This window comes from Sturnus vulgaris, chromosome 11, assembly GCF_052056855.1.
Source record: "Sturnus vulgaris isolate bStuVul1 chromosome 11, bStuVul1.hap1, whole genome shotgun sequence".
Classification (NCBI taxonomy): Eukaryota; Metazoa; Chordata; class Aves; order Passeriformes; family Sturnidae; genus Sturnus; species Sturnus vulgaris.
In genome coordinates, this window is record NC_142253.1 from 13,921,607 (window position 1) to 13,939,130 (window position 17,524).

General features: G+C 44.7%; 1 protein-coding gene across 5 annotated transcripts; it reads right to left on the reverse strand.

Moving 5' to 3' along the window:
- Positions 1-518: 518 nt before the first annotated feature.
- On the reverse strand, positions 519-17,468 carry TMEM40 (transmembrane protein 40). Of its 5 annotated transcripts, XM_014869552.2 has the most exons (17): positions 17,333-17,468; positions 16,640-16,892; positions 13,192-13,409; positions 12,796-12,850; positions 12,281-12,366; positions 9,387-9,443; positions 8,646-8,785; positions 7,922-8,075; positions 6,458-6,565; positions 5,905-5,958; positions 5,010-5,045; positions 3,917-3,949; positions 2,502-2,567; positions 2,149-2,220; positions 1,994-2,068; positions 1,274-1,336; positions 519-827 (listed from the first exon to the last, which is right to left on the reverse strand). In XM_014869552.2, the coding sequence occupies exons 6-17, from the start codon at positions 9,433-9,435 to the stop codon at positions 808-810; spliced, it is 870 nt and encodes a 289-aa protein (XP_014725038.2). In that variant the 5' UTR covers positions 9,436-9,443; positions 12,281-12,366; positions 12,796-12,850; positions 13,192-13,409; positions 16,640-16,892; positions 17,333-17,468; the 3' UTR covers positions 519-807. The 5 variants fall into 5 exon arrangements, with proteins under 5 accessions (XP_014725038.2, XP_088027297.1, XP_088027298.1 ...); XM_088171171.1 differs by lacking the exon at positions 13,192-13,409 and having other exon boundaries at positions 16,640-17,468; XM_088171172.1 differs by lacking the exon at positions 12,796-12,850 and having other exon boundaries at positions 16,640-17,468.
- Between the last annotated feature and the right edge of the window lie 56 nt (positions 17,469-17,524).

Below are 17,524 nucleotides of genomic sequence, written 5' to 3' on the forward strand. Positions count from 1 at the left end.
ATTTAAAGATAACCCCTTTTGTTGCAGTCTTCCTATGATTGCAGTAGCCCTACGTTCTTGCAATGTGTAATACATCCTAGAAAATGAAATGAATGTCAAAGTTCCGTGTTTATTTTACTCAAAGAAAGAAAAGGATTGGGGATGAGTCAAATCAAGCACTTTGTTTTTCCCCTGAGAAAAGATGAAATCTGCTGTTGTTAATAATCTCATTACTGCAGCACTCTGTCAGTGGCTATAACATCTCCCCAGCTCTCCTCGGGTGAAACCACTGCCCGCCCCCTGCTCCGAGTTCTGCCACAATCAATTCATCATCCCCAGTGCCAGCACTGCCAGGGCTCAGCCACGAGAGCAGTGCCAGCCTCTGCCTGCTCTGGGCAGCACCGGGGGGAAAAGGAGACCAAATTTCCTACAGAAACAGCCAGAGCCTAACCCAGAACCAGCACAGGATATTGGTCTGTTGATTTTGGTACACCAGAGGCAGACTGGCGTGATTTGTTAGGAATGAGCTGCCACATGGCTGCCTGGGGGAGGGAAGGTGAATGTGTTTATATTTAAATGGAATTGAACACAAAGCTACATCTCCATTGTCTTGCAAGCTCTGCTGAGCCCCAAACCATTTCAGAATCCAGAGTGGGGCCCCAGACCCCAGTTTCAGGTTTATTTTGGAGGGAGTGATGTTTTTTAGAGGTTTCACATTTCAGTATTTCACATTGGCCATTTGGGTGCTAGGTTCACCTCATAAAGCAGTTCCTTTAGTACTGGAAATCTGGACACCCAGGTTTGGGGAACTCTCCTGAAATACTTCTCCTAGGCAGCTTTCCTCATGGCTGTGGGATGAAGAAAAAGACAGCTGTCAGGACTGCTGTGTTCAGATTGTGCTATATATGTGCAGCTTTTCAGTATTCTTCATGTTTTGTGTCCATAAACATGGATAAACATGAACCAGGAGTCTGAAGACCCAACAACTGAAGCCTCCCTCCACGCCCTGAATTTTTATTTAAGCTATAGAATTCTTATAGACAGAATGCTTCAGACACTGCCAGGAAATAGTATCCCTGTGGAGTATTAAAAATGTGAAAATGTTCTGCCACAAGGAAAGACTCAAGATTAATTAATTTTCAAACCCAAGCAGCTGTAATGAACTGTAGTAGAATATTCCTTTTTTTTTAAGGCAGTAAGATTGGAAATTGTCATTTAAATGAGTTTGTCTTAATTCTTGACCAAACCAAGGTCCAGGGAAGACAGATGCTATCAGTAAAAAGAGCAACGTTACCTCTTGGCCTGAATCTGTCAATCAGAGGAACAAAGCTGTCAAGGACACTCCGAATTCGGTACACTAGGTGTGAAAATAAATATATAAGATAAGCAGCATAAAACATAAAAAAATAGAAATATGGCAAAACCCAAACACTGACACTTGTTTAAACAAGCACACCTGCACTATCATTAATAACAAAGATCAGTCTCAGTCATGAGAGAACCATCCACAACCTCCCACCATGTTAACATGAGATTATGAGAGGAGACCAGTTCTTGGTTGGGGAGCCATAACTTGCTGCTGGTGGCAGCTCTCCTATACCATCCCTAGAGATTGCCAAAATGCCCAGGTTTTAATATTTCCAGTAGCTGCTGCCATCCAAGTTCTGCCCCGAGCTCATCCTCAGTCCCAGGGGAGTGCATGGCAGCCAGGATGCAGAGCATCTGGGATCTGGATCTGGGGAGACAGGCCTTGCTGCTAAAATTACACGTTGTCATGGCGACACAGCATTCGGCCATTGCTGCAGAAAGAGGTGACTCAGGGTCCTGTGATCACTGAGAAGGAAAAATGAGTCAGCCTCTCCCTTCAGTAGCACTAAGGGTGCCTGTCTGCAGCCCCCCTGTAATTGGGAGATGTTGGGAGGGAGCTACGTGGTGAGTTATGGAATCTTGATCCCGGTGGGTTTATGGGCCTGTGGCAACTGTGTGACCTTATCCTTAGTGCAGGGACACTTACCTAGACCAAAGTATATCCCAGTGGTTTCCAGGGAAGCAAAGGTGATTAAACCAATCCCAAGAGAAATAGTCCAATCTAAGGCAACAAAGTAAATGTTAACTTTGTTCATTTTTCTACAGTGCAACAATATATCCTTCTACTGAATCTCGCCTTACCTTTGTGGTAGTAGTAGCAAACTAGTAAAGCTCCAATTGCAAAGCAAAGAATGACAAAATGAAAGAATTCATCTGAAATTGAGAGGAAAGATTAGGTCACAACTGCAGCCATTGAATCAAAATTCACATTTAGGTAGAGAGTATCACTCATGGAATGAAATCACCTTCCTTGAGATTTCTCAGTTACTAGGCTCAACGTTATGAGAAGCCTTGATGATTTTCATCATGAAGCCTTGATGAACTTATACAAGCACTCATGTTGGAAAAATAAAGGTTTTTTTTGAACCAGAGATCTTATTCTTGGACTAAGGTTCGACAAGTTTGACATCAGTTAGATTTAATAAATAACTTACCATCCTTCCGTATGCCCATCCACCGTACTGTGCACTGAGGAGGGTGAGTGCTCTCCTTCTCATATACTACAAAAAAAAAAAATCTTTTATTGCCATGGAACTGTGAAATTAAGGAGTTTAAAGTTTATTTCACTTTGTGTATCTGAAATAGATTGTCAGAGCAGAATATATGTTTAGTGGTCTGCAAGCCGTTCAGAAAGATCTAATTAGGAATTTTAAAATCACTCCAAAGAGCATGGTTTTAAAAATGAATTTTAAACCAGATGGCTGCATCAACAATACTGAATTGTTTTAAAGCACTCTGGGTCTTTTCTGCCTCTTCTGGGAAAAGCCACAGTCTCAGGATGACAGTGGGGGAGTAAAACCATAGTAAAAGGGAGCTTCAGTTTGATTCCTGGGTGCTTTGCACAACCACATCTACACTAAAAAGATCCCCTTCCTTACTGAGGATGTGAGAACCATCCCTCTTACTGACACCTGACATCAAGTACTTCTGCATCTCCCAAGATAAGATCTGCTGCTGAAATGAGTCTCCTGAAGCTACATTGGCATAGAGAAAAAGTAAAAACAAATGAGGTATTTTAGAGGTTTAAACATAGAGCAGTTTACTCTTTGTCATGAGCACAGTTCCGAATTCTCTTTTTTCTCCAACGGTATTGCCAGAAAGAGCTGAGTATTTTACCATCTCTCCAACAACAGGTTCAAAGCAGCAGCTTTTTCCTTTTCCCTTTGTTGGTGGTTTGAGTAGCCCCTGAGGCACCTGCTGTACCCAAGCCTTTGGGAGTTGATTCAGCACAAGTTTCAGGTGCTGATTTCCCCTACACTGGGCAACCCCTGCCTGGCAGTGAATTTTCTCTAAAGATGTAACAGGTGAGTACTGGAACCGTCCTTTACCCTTGTGAGCTGTAGATTTTGCTGTGGTGCTTTTGAACCACAGAGCAACTGAACCTTGCCAAGGAATTCTGTTCTGGGTCACCTGATACAGGCATCCCATTTTTGCCTCTTTGGGTAGTCTGGATTGATCACATTCTGGTTTGGGGGCAAACTCAGTTATTTTCTTATTAATAACATAGCACTACATTATTCTGACTCACAGATACAACTTTGTGCAGTTGTATGAATGATCTATAGATAAAGAATTTAGCAGAACATCAAATCACACTTGACAAGTGTCTGTCCTATATTACTCCCTAAATACAACAGTCCCACTGTAACTTGGCATCATGGAATGACTTGCACAGCATATCTTCTGTTAAAGCATTCCATGTTATCTTATTACCTGGTTTCAACCTTCTACTTTTTGATTAGACAATCTCTAAGGCATCAAGGAGCTGATATTGCCCTCACCACTAAGCAAAACTCGGCCCTGTAAGAGCATTCACAAAATAAACTTCTGTTTGCATGTTTGTACTCACAATCTGCATCTGAATCTTCTCTTCTGGCAATCTCTGAAAAGTAATATAGTTTTGTTACTTCTGATGGAAAAAATACAAATATAGAGCTTTACACCAAACTCAGCACCAAAAAGCACAGTGAGTAATCACCTATCTGCAACAAAACTGGGGTGAGTGGTAAAGAGGCCAGACCAAGTGGAAAAGTACCATGACCCTTTCTGCACCTGGCAGTGTGGGGAGAACGTGGCACTGCAATGAATCCCTCTGCCCTGGTGTTCCGTGTGGCTCCTTGCGGATAGGTAACTCAAAAACCTCCCCAAAGAATTATGCTGCAGTTTATAACTTCTCCACTGCACAGGACAGAAATGGAGCAGATCCTCTCCAAAGGCTGCTCCACTGGGCTGTTTGCCTCTCTTAAGTCATCCTGTGGCCTTGGCCTGGGCACAGCAGGGATGAGCTCAGTAAGGCAATTAAGCCGTTGGCAATTTCCTGCTTTGGGCTTTTTACAAACATTCTGGGGCTGTGCAGCAGTGTCTGGTAGGAGGAAGTCTGCCTTCAGACTGCCTGTCTGGGCAAGCCTCTTGGCTGGTGCTGTTGCTCTGTTGCCTGACATCTGGCTTTCACCTGGCACCTCCTGCTGGGAATACTGTGAGCTAAGGGAAGAATGCATGTGGAGCCAAGCATCATTGTTTGCAGAAACCAGGTCCCAGGTCCCTCTCAGCCTTGCACCCCTGTTCAGCAGGAGATAGAGGGCTTCAGGGAATGCTAAAAACTGCCTCTAGCTTTTTTTGGCTAACACTGAAAAGTTGCCCAACAGAACTGCTGGGTTTTCCCTTAGAGAATGACTGCTATAATCTGATTTTATGAGAACCTGGCAGGCCTACAAAAATGGGTTAGTCTGCCAGAACACCTTGTACAACTCACTCGCTGTCAGCCAGTCACTATCACAGCCTTGCAACAGAATGTCTGCACCATGCCCAGGTCCAACACCAGGTTAACTGGAAACCAAGGGATTTACAGCCTGAGAGTTATTTTCTAATGTCTCAGCAGGTCAGAAAGAAGACAATGCAGTTATAGTTATTCCAGCAGGATGAGGTGACCTGGGAGCACTTACCTGAATCTCTGTAGGGTACCACCTCTGCTGGTATTCCTAAAACATGACAGAGATGAGGTAGGTGAGTACCTGCAGTGTCTGGTGCCAGTGCCAGCCCATCAGCTCCCTGAAATCAGTGTGGGTGTGTAACACAGACAAGGAAGAGACCAACTCTAACTCCTTAAAGAGAGTGGTTCTGCAGGGGGTTATGCAGTCAAAAAGTGAGAAATGACTGAATTCTTAACCCTCCCCTCTGCCCCCCATATTCCATCTCTCTAAGTATCTGGTGTCAGGTAGAATCAGACTCCTGTGAAAACAGATTAGATCTCCTAATGTCAATTTAAATGAGCTGCTCTTACATTTGGGCTGAGCTCAGTTTAAGACGTTAATTAAAATATTAATGCTTTACATTTTTACATCCATAGTTCTATAGGTATTTCTGTGTACTGGCACAGCACATTTTCTTCATCTGCATTGTACTTATTTGCCATTTTTCCTTTGGTAGGAAAGCAAAAGTCTCAAGGTGGTCCTTGCTGATGACCTCCAGTCAGTGCTGTGGGCTGACTGCAGCCCCTGTAAGTAGTGGCTGTGACAGATGCTTTCAGAACCCTCTTGCTGCATTTCAGTGGCAGCTATGCAGACCCAGACAGCAGGACTCCTCCAACAACAGCAGATTTTACTGTTTTTCTGGTTCAACTCTGTGTACAGGGCATGGCTGAGTGTCAGCATTAGTTGAGCTTCATCTTGTAGGAAATGTCTTTCCTACAGCCAAATTCTGACTTGTCTTTCTTTTACATCTACACATGTTAATGCACCTTTGCTCAATAGCCAAATCAAAGAGTGCAAAAAATAATCCTTTTTTGGTTTATACTGGTTGCCTCTAGTAAAAGCCAATATTGTTGTCACTTTGTCCTACCGCCAAGTAACTGGCCTTCAGTCTTCTGTCTTCCTAAATCTTCCTCATCACTGTCTGGATAAGAGAAAATGTTTGTTCATCAGAATAAAGAAAAATGTGCTGGCAGCATCAGAAACAACAACACTGTAGTTGTTTGCTCGTAATATAACCATACGAAGGTAAAAATCACATCTTTGAAATGCAAGGATCACTATTGGGTGCTTTTGCCTCACAGCTCCCTTCAAAGCTGGCTGAATAGGTGAAACTCAGCAAAACCTGAAGTTGGATTATCTTGTACAAAGGGCTGTAGAGAGAAATTAGGATCTTTTATTTGGTGAAGGAATCTTGCAGCAAATTTCTATGTTTCTGAAACCAATTTCCACAAGAGTAGGGGGCAGCCACTATTTTGCTGATTCTGAATCAGGTTCTGATGATTTTTTAATGCTCTTTCTTTCGTACGATTTCTTACTTTATTCAAAGCTCTACAGAATTGCCACATCTCCTATGTCAACCCTTACAAACGTGCAGTCAGACTAAGCTATGTACCAGGGAAAATAAAATAAATCCTCTTTACCTTGTGTATCTTCATCCACGGACTCATGGGATGAGTTTTCAGACTTTTTGTCCTCTTCTGAATGTACAAAATTCCTTTCCAATCTCTTCAGGAGTTTCAATTTTTCATCTTTTTTTTTTTTAATAAAGAGAGAAAGAAAACATTATCAGTGATTAAACTTTCTATTTTACAATTACAGATCTCACAACGCTTTATTAAGAGTTGCCTAACAGGAAATCAGACCCTTTGTTTCATTTCAGCTGTGTTTTTAGCACACAAAGGGTAGTACAAAGCATCAAATGAAAGCATCATACACACTACAGTTTAGACTTTCTTAAATGGTTGTGGTAGACACCTAAAGTTTCATATTCTGGCGTTTAATTATTCATAATGTTACCCCTGTGCAAATTCCCACTCCCTGAAGCAGCTGCAGCTGAAGGATGCTTCAGCAGGAGAGGAGTGGCTCGCCCTGCCCTGGGCTACTCCTGCCAGGGCTCCCAGTGTGGACGCCGCGGCTCCAGCTCCCTCTCGTGGCACAGGAGCCCTCCCAGCCAGGCCACACCAGAACCCAACTGGTTCTGGCTCCTGTGGCCAGGGCTGACTCTGAACAGCTCCACACCCAGCTCTGTGCTCAGGGCCAGGGCTCTGAGCATATCTTCATCAGGAGGTGCAGGATTTGGGCACAGACAAGAAGATGGGATTCCTTCTCCTCCAGCTCCTCGAGGCTGCTCACAGCCCAAGGGTCTTGTTACCAACATGTCTGCTCTGAGAGATGACCAAAGCTGGGCTCTAGACTGGGAGGTCTCTCCCCTTCAGAGAGATTAAGGTCCCTTCCTTTAATCAAGGCAGAAGCAGAAACAGGATGTTCTTGAGGGTCTCCAGTTAAATTTAGGGTCATCTTAAGTGAGTGCTCCTCTGTCATCTATTAAAGACAATTAATAACTATGGACCCTGTGAAACTACCCTTAGTTTTTCACTGCACAACCAGGCAAATAAGTCCCTTTTATCTTGTTGCCAGGTTCACCACCCTGTGTGCCATCCCCCGTCCATTCATTTTAGTTTTACATGTGCTGCTAGGGAATAATTTGTAAAAATATTTTCACTGGCTCATCTCTGGTTTCTTACCACTGTGAGTGCTCAGAGGAGTCCTGGCTGGCTGGATAACAATCTGTGCAAAAAAGTCAGGGGAAACTTTCTCAAGTCAGAGAAACTTTTTTGGAAGCATCATCCCAGGACATGATCTCTCCCTAAACACAGGGTTTTTTTCCCCCAGAAGAAGCCAAGTCTAACTGCAGTAAAATTCTAATTTTGGCTCCCATTACCACCATACCTAACTGCCTTTCCTGAGCAGTACTTCCAGACAGTTCAGTTGTTCACTAATAATCACTTCCAAGCACATAACAGAGTGCTCAAGCTGCTGTCAAGTGCCACTGGCCCTGCAGTAATTTTAATAAAACAACTGACAGGAAGACGGGTAGGACTCACCCTTTCCTTTGGAGCTGGGCAGCTGCCTGTACCCAGATGGGTTGGAAGTCTTCAGCAAAAGGTAAAGAAGAGCCATTGCCCTGACACCTTTCTTCTCTATGGCGTTCAGGCAGGCAGCACAGCCTTCAGGGAGGACATCACAGCTGTTAAGGAGCTGAAAAGAAGGTAAATAAATAGCAAATGGTTTTTGCAATAAAACACAGCCTGTAGAAGCACACACTGATGTGCAAATGAGTGTATCCCACTCTGTGGGAAATGTAACCCCCTGCTCCTACTATAAAAGGGGAAACTGAGGATGAAGAGTAATATCAAAGATGGGAAGAGAATGTAAACTGCATTCAGTGACTCAGAGCAGAGCCATCAACTGGAAAAAACAGCATGGAGGGCAATAGTTAACTATTCAGAGAGCTGGACAAATACAGCTATAGGGTCTGAAAATGGCCATACAATTGCTGCAATATCTTACAGCAAAATGTCACTAACAATGGTCCTGCTTAGAACATCGTGAGCTGAACTGATCCTGAGGAATTTATACAAAACCAGTTATTTCTGCACATGGAGAGCAGTGAAATAAAAAGCAGTGGCCTGAACCTCATTTATCTAAGTGCCCTGTTGCACCTTTTAATATATTTCAGTATATCAGATAGTGGGACTGTGTGTTCTCTCTCCCCAGAGTATAGTAGAAAGTAGTATAACAAGGATAAGTGTTTCTTTGGTAACTTACATTGTTCTTTTCTTCAGGATTCAGGATAGGTGGGTCAGTAGTGGCCAAGCATTTTACAAGTGCTTCCCAGAATGACTGGTTCATTTTCTCATGATTCTCCAAGTATTTGGCATCAGCAGCAAATACTCTCTGAAAAATGTCTGTAAGGAACACAAACGTCACTGTGCAGGAGTAGAAGGGGTTTGCATGACAGTGCTCTTGTGGTGCTCAGTGCAGGTATGGAGACAGACACCAGGCTCTAACATATTGCCCAATACCAGCACACAGGAAAGAGAGTGGTGCTCTCTTGTATAAAGCATCTCATTCTGCCACAAAACAGTGGACAAATGTCAACAGTCCACACAAATGACTGGTGTCTCTGTGATGCTGTTGTCTCAGTTAGAGAAGCATGGCAAGTGTTCCTGAAGTATCCTAGCTATTTAACAGTTGCTTATTCTGACCATGCTGTCTTACAGACAGGCACAAAGACCCCAAGGACTGGATACCAAGGGACTGAGATTGCTCATCAGGCATTTAATGCACAGTAAAGTATCCTTCTAAATTCCCACTTGCATGTGGGAAAGCCTAACAGGAGTCTGTGGAAAAGCTGGGAATTGACTGCTGGTGTCTCTTTCACAAGCAAGGAGATGGATAGGGTGTGTTTTCAAAGGAAACAGATTTCATTGACTCATGCCCATCCTGGCAAACACTGTTGTGCAGTGTGCATGAGCCAAAGCTCTGATCTTTGTGTGCTTCCCTCACCTTGCTGTTCTTCAGTAAGATCTGAGATTGGGACATCCAAATTCTCCATTGCTGTGCCTGTTTGAAAGGGGAGAAAAAGTACATTTAGAATCAGGTCACTGACCTTCCTGGTTTTCTGTCTTTGATTTTCTGCAAACACAGTGTCTCTCTCTGTGCCTTTCAGTTTTGAAATCACTTCTCTGTTTCACATCATGGTTCACTTACCCTCCTGGGACCCAATTCTTGACTCCTCCAAGTGAGCCCTACTGAGCTTTAGTTATTAGGAAAGAACAAAAGTCTGATCATCATGAGTAAAACAGAAAGAAGTCAGACTCGATCATTCACATTGTTGTTTTGTGAAGCTACCAAGGTATCTAATTAAATATTACCACAGATGTGAGTAATAGGTCGGGTTCCATTCCTGAAACAGAACACAGTCCTGTACCTTTAACATTCTAATACTTAAAATGTATCAGCCAGGAAAAAATAGCAGAAATAGTTCCTAGAAAAGTCTAACAAGACTTTGAATTCTTGTCTCACAGAAAACTTTGATGCTTCAACATCTGTTCTTCCCAAGTTGTCATGAAGAGGAAATTTCCATTAACTTTAGCTTTATGAATTACAAATTTTTAAGTGTTGATCCCAGATTAATTACTGGTATTTGCCACAGAAACAAATGTTCTGACATCCCCAAAATTCAGCATTTCCTTTTGTTTTGATAAACTTTCCACAGAATTTTTGGGCTGAGGCTGGAATATTCTGATGGTGCATATTTTGTGGTGGCTGTGGTTCTGAACTGTTGCCTCTGCCTAGCGTGGTCCAGGCATGCTGCACTGATGCATCTCCCCTCGTGCAACACTGCAACTAACCCTCAGCTGTACTGAGAGATGCAAAAGGAGATTTTTGGGGAGCCTGAAGCACAGTTTCCATTATGCAGGATGCAATAGAAAACAGTTCATATGTCCACACTTTTTCTTACAGTATGACTTTTGGATCCATTCAACAAAATACTTTCAAGCAGTTTGAAAAGTAAGCATATCCTTCAAATTTTCCGGAGGAAAACCTGTTTCTTTTCCTACTGGCATTTTCAGTTCTCTAAAGACCATTAGATCAGTCTAAAAAATATTCTAATACAAAACCCAAAAGAGATCAGTTAATAGCTTCAGAAGGATACTGTAACACATAAGCAAACATTCAAACAGAACAAATTTTTAGGGTGTCAGTTCTCAGATAGAGGAAATTAGACACAAACAGTCTCTGGGAAAATTACATAACCACTTTCAAAAGCTCAGCTCAAAAAAACTGGCTTATCTGCCTCCAAAGTATATTGTGAGACAATAATATTTTAACAACATTTTGAAATTGTTTCCATTTGAAATTATTGAATCTATGCAACAGATCTGTAGATCTTTCCCTTTCCCTGACTTACATCCAGCCTTTGCTGCTGTAGCCCTGTGAGAGCTGTGAGCCTGTGAGCACCCGATAGGGAATGCAGGAAATGCATCTGTCCCCTCTGTGGGTAAGCACCAGCTGATGTGGAAATGCAGAAACCCAGCACACCACACCCTGGACAGACTCGTTCTTGGCCACTCCATCAAGAAAATCAGTTCATAGGCACATATACCTCCAGCTATGGTTTTCTGCCTTTTTCAGTCTCTTTCTTGCCTTCTTGTTTGCTCAGTTTAGACCTTGCAACAGTTGCTTGTTTAAGCTAAATCCTTTAGGCCTCTCTCTGGACCAGAGCTAAAGGAACAAAAGTACTTTAAATATAAACATTTTTTCTAACTGATTTAAAAAAATAATTTATAAGTATCCTGATATTTTACTGTTGAGTGAAACTCAGGAGGTTTGTCTTTGGGGTTCCTAATACCTAGTGAAGGCCACTTCCAGTGACATTTTAAGGCAGCTTGCAGTTCCCCTGACAGGAATATGTCACAGCAGCTGCCCTATCCCAGCTTTGCATCATCCCAAAGACAAAGTGAGCAAATGGGTACTACTTGACCCGTCCTGCCACGCACACAGGAAGAGCAGATTCAACACTGAAGGCAGGGCAGACACTGTCATCTTCATCTGCTAGCAGACTGATTTACTTCAAAACTGCTCATTTGCTGGTCCAAACTGAGCAGAGTGCTCAGCTGTTCCAGCAATAGAAACACAGTTGCCTAATGCACTTCTGCATTTTGCTGTGGTAAGACCTGGATGCCACAGGAGGATCCAGGAGCAACCAGCATCTGCTCCCATCTCCCTTTCTGTGCCTCCAGCACAGCTCGGCCCAGTCACTCACCAAGATTTACATTAACCAAGGAAGTTGGGTACTTAATTTGTCTTAGACTATGCACAATTAATTCCCCTGTGGCTCTTCTGGAAAGAAAATCAGATCTAAACAAAGGATAAGTATAGGTGCTTAATTATTGTATGTTTTAAAAGTGACTTAGTTGATTATACCGCATAATGAGAGAAGGATGATGATATACAGGCATTTCAGCCTGGCCATGAGCTCACTGGGGAATGACATGAACAACAGACTTCACCTTGCTTTCCTCACAGTAAATCAGAATTTAATTGCAGTGAGGTCTTTTTAACACTTTAGAATAAAATTTGTGTGCAGAGAAGTCAGATTTAGAAAGTGAGGTTAACAACTTCCATACACGAGGTTTTGCTTAGCGAATGAAATATATCTGAGAGAAACTGCTCAATGGGATAACAAAAAAAATGCTAATAAAATAAGGTTGCTTCCACTTCAAGACAAAAATCAGACAATCCCAAACCTTTTCCCTTTGAAACGACTTTTACCTTTCATTTTAAGTTATATGCTGATGTCTACACTTGCTAAATTTTATTTTAAATATGAAGTCCCTCAATGTCCTTCTCTCAAACCACACCAAACCAAACCAAACCAACTTCTTAAAGCACACCTGCAAGTCTTAGGTCGGTCCTAGCAGTTGGTTCCACGGGAAGATGTCCTGGCAGGCCGTGGCTGTGGTGAAAGCTGAGTTTCCTCCTGTAAGACAACAAAAACTGATCCACACCAGCTCAGTTTGAAACCCTTCCTGCTCCAGTCTCCTCGAGCTGTGGTAATAATTCTGCTGCCCTTCCTGTTGTCAAATGTAGCTGAAATGTGATACAGAAGCAGCAAAACTCAGACTTTTGACTCTCCTTGAAGGCAGGCGTGTAGAGACCCAGCAAGTGAATGTCACTGCAGCAAGAGCAGCTCCCAGGCTCGCTCTGCCCAGCGCCATGGGGGTGAGCAAGGAGCAGGCACAGCACATCCACTCCTTACAGCTCCAGCATTTCTTTCCTCCCCTGGTTTCACAGCAACCCCAGACACTGTGGCTGCACTGCTGCCAGCCCCACACCTGTAAGCCCTGCGGGGTTTGCTGCCCGTTTTCCAGCTCTGCCTAAAGCATTGACGTGCAACATTTGAAATTACCTGCTTTGTGTTTCTCCTTTCACACCGTGTGCCTCTCTGTGGTTGCTGCAAAGCTCTGAAGGAAGAACATTAACTCATCAGAAGCCAGAAATGTTCATGCTTGTTGTCTGAGTAAAACTAAGGCAAATAAATCTTTCTCTTTGCATAAAGTGTTGGGCTTGCCGTGACGATTTTAGAGGAAAAGAAACTATTTAAAACATGAGGAAGTTGAGTCAAGAAGAGAGGTTAGAGGGAAGTCCTGTAATCCCCATAGCACCAGAAACCTTTTCCTGTACAGTGGCTTGATGCCTCAAGCAGAAACCAACAACCCAGCAGTGTAGCAAGAACCAGCACGGAGCCCCCAAACGCCCTCAGGCTTGACCCCGAGAAGCTGCCGAGCCCCTCCCCAGCACTCACCTCCAAGGCTGTGCGGCAGCTCAGGATCCTGGGCCGGATCCCAGCCCTGCCTTGTGCCGGTGGCGGGCGGGAAGGCGTCAGGGCCGGGCCCTCACGTGGCCTCCCTGACTCACGGAGTGAGCGGCGGCGGCTGCTCCGTCTCCTCTGGCTGCAGAGGTCACACTCCCGGCGTGTGTGCCCTGTCCCCGGGCTCTGGGGAAGGTGGCTGAGGGCCATTCCTGCTGGCACCCATAGAGGAGCTGTGCTGCTCCCAGCCTGTCTCGGGCACTAATGGCCCTCAGCAGCCCTGAGCAGCCAGGAGCCCTCGCTTCTGCTCGTGGCTGCTCCAGCACAGCCCCTGATCAGGCTGGAGGCTCAGGCCCGCTTGTTTGGCATCCCTGGCACATCAGGGGATGTAGAACCCGCTCTGTGGGGAGAGGCCCTGGGCTCTGGCCAGTGACAGCAAAGGGAAATGTGCCCTCCACCCCACTTGTCCACAGCAGCCACAGAGGGTGCTGACAACACAAAGCTTCTGGCTCTGCTCAGCCTTTACCTGCTGTAGGGTCACTGGTGCTCCCCTCCAGCCCTTCTCAGCACCTCTGACACCCATCTCTTCAGCACAAGTTACCTGGAGTCACCCCAGGCTGCTTGCTGCGCAGGGCAGCTGCTCCCTCACTGGCAGCTGATGCTTTCTAAGCCAGCCAGCCTTCCCCACAAGAAAAGGAGGGTAGGACAGGAGGGGGCAGATTCCTCCAGTGCACCACAGCGGAAGGTGGCAGATGCTTGGTCACCTGAAGAGTGACAGCCAGTGTCAAAGCAGACTCCCTGGGACACCCCAATAGCACAGTGCTATTGATTACACCAAGGCGTGGTCATGTAAGTCATTTGTCAAATTCAGCTAATGGTTTGACCTCGGTGCAGTTGGTATCCCAGGAAGGACTGTACTCCCTCTCTGTTCTCACTTCTTCATCTCCTGATGCTTCTGGAGAGACTGACACGGGTAAATTAAGTTATACTCCCTATAGCAGGTGTGCATTTATTTTTCTTTTCCAGATTGTTTGGCTGTTTGCTGTGGTTTTCTGGTATTTTTTAGAGGGGGAAAGGATTGGAGTTGGTGTTTGTTTAAGCAAGGTATTCCACTACTTTTCTACAGGTGCCTATTCAAGTGCCTTTTCTCACCTCCCCTGACATTTTTAATCACATGTAACATTGAACACTTAAAGCAGTTAATACCCTGCATCTACTGCTGGGAAGATTATCTAATGCTTTATCATGTAGCACACATGTTTACTTGGCCCTTATTTGGGAACCATCCTCTGAGAGGTTTAGGAGAATGGTGATTTAGTCTTTGCATGCTGGGAAAATTGCTTCCAGGAGGGGTTTAGAGAGGTGAGACACAGGCAGAACAGCTCTTATGCTTGACACTAATTGGGTGCAGTGTGTGTGTAGATTTGTCACAGAGGCAGGTTGCATGAGAAATGTAGAAATACTCGTGAGTGTAGGAGGGGCCCCAGTGATGTTACACAGAGTAGTTATTGCTCATTAAGTCATCATTTCAACATTCCCATGACTCCTCTTGCGCTACCGTGACTTTCATCCAATGGCTTGGTTAAATTACTCCCTCCTGTACATTTACTTAGTTGCTACTTATTTTCCTTTATTTAAAGTCTGCTTCAACAATTGTTGTGAGCCTGAAGCAGGTAAATGCAGGGGGATTATGCCTTACTGCCAGCTGCATTTTGCAGACTACAGGTGGTTTACAGCTACCTTCCTGCTTTTTAAACTATGAGACTTTTGAGACAGAAGAAAAAGCAACGAACAGTGAACACCACAACCTGCTTCCTAACCTTCCTTCCAGACCATCACTGAACCAGTAACGTCCTGTTATGCTGAAATAATGTGAAAGATGTTTGCTTTTGGCGGGACAAAGCCTGAGGTTTAACCATGAAAGCTTTTGTGGAATCATATGGGAGTAGTAGTAGTAACTTACTAGGATATTTTGGAAATTTTTTCTCATTCTGTACCCTTCTGTGGAATTACTTGCCAAAATAAATAACTCATTGTATTAGTATTTTAAATTAACACAGTAAAATTTTTGATAGAGCCCGTTAAATTTAAGGACTAGGCCTGTTTGAGCAGGCTAAATCAAAGGCCAAGGATGTATCACTCACTTCCTGGAGGATTACTGACCTCCTCAGGTGCTGCTATCAACACCTCATGAGGCAGAAGAGGGAGTGATTCCAGTACTGACAAGCACAAGATCCTCACCTTAATGGCTACAGGTAAAGATGAAAACGTTCCCTCCTTGTGGGAGCTCCCTTTTATTATGGTCAGCACATTACAGGCTCACAAATGGGCTCTGAGGGATGAGAAGGAAGGGTTGTCTGGCCCCTGGCCTGACTGAGCCAAGTGCTGCAGCAAGCACAGTGATAAACATGGGGTCTGAGGATACTCTCCTCACCCACTGCTCTAACTGGAGAACTGCTTCCATGAATGACCTTCAAAAAAAAATCAGCTCCCTATCTGCTCCTCTCCTCTTCCTTGTTCTCCCAGTTCTCTGGGCTCACTTTCTATCCCCAGTCTTCTGGTCTAGCAATAGGGCTGGAAGTGCCTCATGGAAGCAGAAGCAAAGGCAGGGGAGCACAGATGCTCCCTGGGAATCACCAGGAGCCCAAGGGACAATTCCCAGCTTCAGTTGATCCTCCCTCTTGATAAAGCGCTTTTCCTCAGCACTATTAAGCACATAAGCAACACCAAGGATTTTGATATTTAATCCTGATGTTTTGTGGAATGGGTTTGGTCCTATAATCCATTTTGTAATCCTGTTAGCAAGGCAGGCTGACACCTGTCCCCCACTGCTTTGTCAGCAATGTACCTGCCAGACAGCAAGGTCAGGAAGCAGAACAGCCTACAAAGGTAAGAAGGCATGTGTTGGTTACCTGGTGGGGTTACCTGTTGGCACAGGGGCAACACAAAGAGTCACAGAGCTGGGTTGGGGCTGGGCCAGCAGCTCTGTGCACTGACCAAACTGGCTGGGGCATCTCCCAGCCCAGCGAACCTCAGACATCCCACAGGCCCGACTGGAGTCAGCAGGACTCAGAGCTTGATCTATCCATTATTTCCCCAGGATATTACTCTCAAACTTCTGCTTCAGGACATACCCAACAATAATTCTCTCCTCCTCCAAAAAGAGGGTTCTGTCAACTACTGGGTTCACACTTCTGTGATATAAAGTGAAAACACACAGGCTGTGACAGACTGCATAGGAAGAAGGATGGGGAAGGCGAGTGGAAAGGTGAGTTCATGGTACAGCCACCCTAAAGCTTTTATGTACTCTAAGACCAAGTTCCCAGGTCCCAGGACCTGCAGAGCTCAGAGCAGTACTACTGGCAACTTTTGGAAATTGGACACAAAGTCTCAGTGAATTTGGAGACCTCCCATACTCCTAGGACGTTCCCATCTCACTCACCTGGGGAGCAGCAGCAATCCCAGCCTGGCAGGGCCGATCTTCTCTTTGTGGGACAACTACACCAGTGACATCCACTGCTGTCGGTGCCTTGGCACCAGGATGCAAGCAGATACCATCTTCTGGGACCTTTAAAAATTCAGCCTTGCAAAGCTCCCAGGATCAAAGTGTAGCTGTCCCTCAACAACTCAGCTGTGTCCTGAAACATTCCTCTCTTGAGATCACCTCAGCTCACTGAATTATGAGGGTCAATCACCTGCAACATAAAGGGGGCGAAGGTACATTTGACTTGAAAACTGTTTCCTAAAATCAAGAGTCTGCTCGCAGCAGGCACTGAGAGCCCAAAGGGTTTTTACTAAAAGCTAGAATGATTTGAGAAGTCTGGTCCAATCCATTCATCTTAGAAGATGTACTCTGGATCACAGACTACAAATTTTTTGGGCTATGCAAAGCTTGACTCAAGCTCTAGATCCCTCTTCTGCTGACACCACACAAAGGGTGACGCCAATACACCTTGTCTTCCACCCAGATAAAAACACTAATAATAGCTAATAAAGCAGATAATAGCTCATTCCCAACCCTCAGAGCCCCTAATGAGGACTGCTGGACTCCTCCAATCATTCCATGAGGCCTGGCTGCCTGTCCAGCAGGCAGTGAGCACCACAAGCCCACTGTCTGTCATCTAAGAGTGCAAACCTTTCTCAAGCTGAAGATTGGCTCAGTCTCTCTAGGTCAAATCTGGCACCTTAATAAGGGGCTTCAAACCAGCTTTTCTGCAGTTCAGGCTCTGGGAAAAGGTCTCAGACCACCAACAGGTCTCTGCTGACCACAAGTAGAGCACCTAGACCTCTCAGGAGATGAGGACAGCATGGTGCGAGGACAGAGGAC